This window comes from Nicrophorus vespilloides, unplaced genomic scaffold (assembly GCF_001412225.1).
Source record: "Nicrophorus vespilloides isolate i.1.1-1 unplaced genomic scaffold, Nicve_v1.0, whole genome shotgun sequence".
NCBI lineage: Eukaryota > Metazoa > Arthropoda > Insecta > Coleoptera > Silphidae > Nicrophorus > Nicrophorus vespilloides.
In genome coordinates this window covers 35,004-36,870 of record NW_017097037.1, presented here as the reverse complement: position 1 = coordinate 36,870, position 1,867 = coordinate 35,004, and the positions used below count along the sequence as shown (strand labels likewise).

Below are 1,867 nucleotides of genomic sequence, written 5' to 3'. Positions count from 1 at the left end.
ATTGCGCAATGTTGCGTAACTACATGCTGCATACATAAAGTGAGAGCGAGAGAAATCGCCGCTGCGGCCAATTATTGTTATTGTTCGTTAATTAATACACACAAGCGTACAAATTTAGGTGACTTTGTTGGCACCTATTCGCGTTGACTACTCGTATTATTTTATTATTTACACAATCGATTGAAAAACGAAAATTGTCGGTAATCATCCATCTGTGCATGCAAAGTTACGCAACTCACTCCTCCTCATCTTATCTAAAAAAAAAAAAGAAAATAGCAAACAAACAAACTTACCTGATTTAGACCTTTCCAATTAATTAATATTTTCGGTTTTACTTCGTATTTTCTATTTAAGCAGACCAGTTTCCAATTAGATTTATCTTTCTATTAACTGCTCTCAATATTAATTTGACTTGATTTGATTGATTTAACCGTGTGTATTTGCAGCATGCCGTCGTTTCCTGTTTTGTTTTGCGTGCGAACCGATTGATACTTGTTTATCCCGTTTAATTATGAACTAATGATTATGAAAAGAGTCCGCAATCAATTAACACTCTCTCTCTCACACATACACACACACATATGATATTATTGTTATTTGAACGTTTGTGTTTAATTGTCGTTATGTGTGTGTTTCGATAGTCCCGTGTGTTCGGCCCTGCACAAGGGAAAGCAGCTGATGAACGAGGTGATCTCTCTGCACGTCGACAAGCTGTTCACGCTTCTCTTCACCAGCTCCAAGTTCTTCCTCGACTTTCACGAAGGCCGCAAGACGACCGATCTCAAGCAGACTTTGTGGTCGATAGATGCAGAGAACATCAAGAGTCGCGTCATCAATTTGACCGTCGCCCTCAATCAACCGGTCGGACCGAAAACTGCACAGGTCACCGAAAAGCAGGTAAAAACAACAAACAACAAACAATTTAATTCATATCAATTTATTTATCATCTGTCAATCGTGGTCGGAATATTTACATGCTGATTTTGGAATTGACTTTGATCTCACGCACGGAGACGACCTGCTCTTTGCTATTGTTTGTCGATTTGCCGGTGGGAATGGAGTAGACGAACATTTTGTCGATGATCGCCGGTTTCGGGAAAGAGCTTTGCGCGTCGATCTTGTGCTGAGCGAGAGAGCCGTTCTTGTATGTGAAACGTGCGTAAAAGTAGGTGTCGCTGTTTCTGTACTCGTAGCCGACGAAATCGTCAAAGTAGAGGTTTCCAGATGCCTCACCTCGCTCGTCCGTGAAGACGTACAGTGTAATTGGGTCGTCGTCATGTGCGCGGTGGAATTGCGCGATTTGTCCTTTCTGAAGAGGATGCTGCCGGCGCGGTGCAGCACCACCGGCGGATCGCTCGAGTTCACCTGGACGGGATGCGTGTGTCCTCCGCGGAACAGCAATTGGCGCTCCGGTTCGTACCAATCGCCCTCCGGCACGTAAGCCTCGAGAACTTTCTGTTCTTCTCCAGGATGGGGATGACGAGGATGTCGCGACCCACCATGAACTCGGTGTCGATGTCGAGGGTCTTAGCGTCGTCGGAATAGTGGTAGGTGAGAGGTCGAATCACCGGATCACCGAACTTTTCGTGCTCGTACCAAATGGTGTACCATGTCGATAGGGTGGCGTATCTCTGTTTGATGGCTTTGCGGAATATCTCTTGAGTTTTGGCCGGGTACAAGTAGGGTTCGCGACGTGTGCTCTTTATGTCCGAGTGCGCCCTGAAGAACGGAAGCCAAGCACCAAGCTGATACCAGCGGATGAGCAGTTCCTCGTCAGGGTTCTCGACGAAACCGCCGACGTCTGCGCCGCAGAAGCTGATGCCCGCCAACGCTTCCGTCAGACACATGGGGATGCTGATGCGAAGGT

The 1,867-nt window shown here is 46.3% G+C and overlaps 1 protein-coding gene and 1 pseudogene across 1 annotated transcript; one reads left to right on the top strand and one right to left on the bottom strand.

The window, feature by feature from the left end:
- The first annotated feature begins 447 nt into the window (after positions 1 to 447).
- Positions 448 to 1,214, top strand: LOC108558725 (GRAM domain-containing protein 1C-like). Its single transcript, XM_017915723.1, has 2 exons — positions 448 to 897; positions 1,194 to 1,214. Exons 1-2 carry the CDS (start codon positions 679 to 681, stop codon positions 1,212 to 1,214), a joined length of 240 nt encoding a protein of 79 aa, XP_017771212.1. The 5' UTR covers positions 448 to 678.
- LOC108558731 overlaps positions 922 to 1,867 on the bottom strand; it is a 2,609-nt pseudogene continuing 1,663 nt past the window's right edge.

What these genes read in the sequence shown, in the direction of transcription:
- LOC108558725 (XM_017915723.1), top strand. Translation starts at nt 679, where the DNA reads ATGAACGAGGTGATCTCTCTGCACGTCGACAAGCTGTTCACGCTTCTC. An exon ending in CACAGGTCACCGAAAAGCAG is followed by an intron (nt 898 to 1,193) that starts GTAAAAACAACA and finishes CTGTACTCGTAG; the next exon opens with CCGACGAAATCGTCAAAGTA.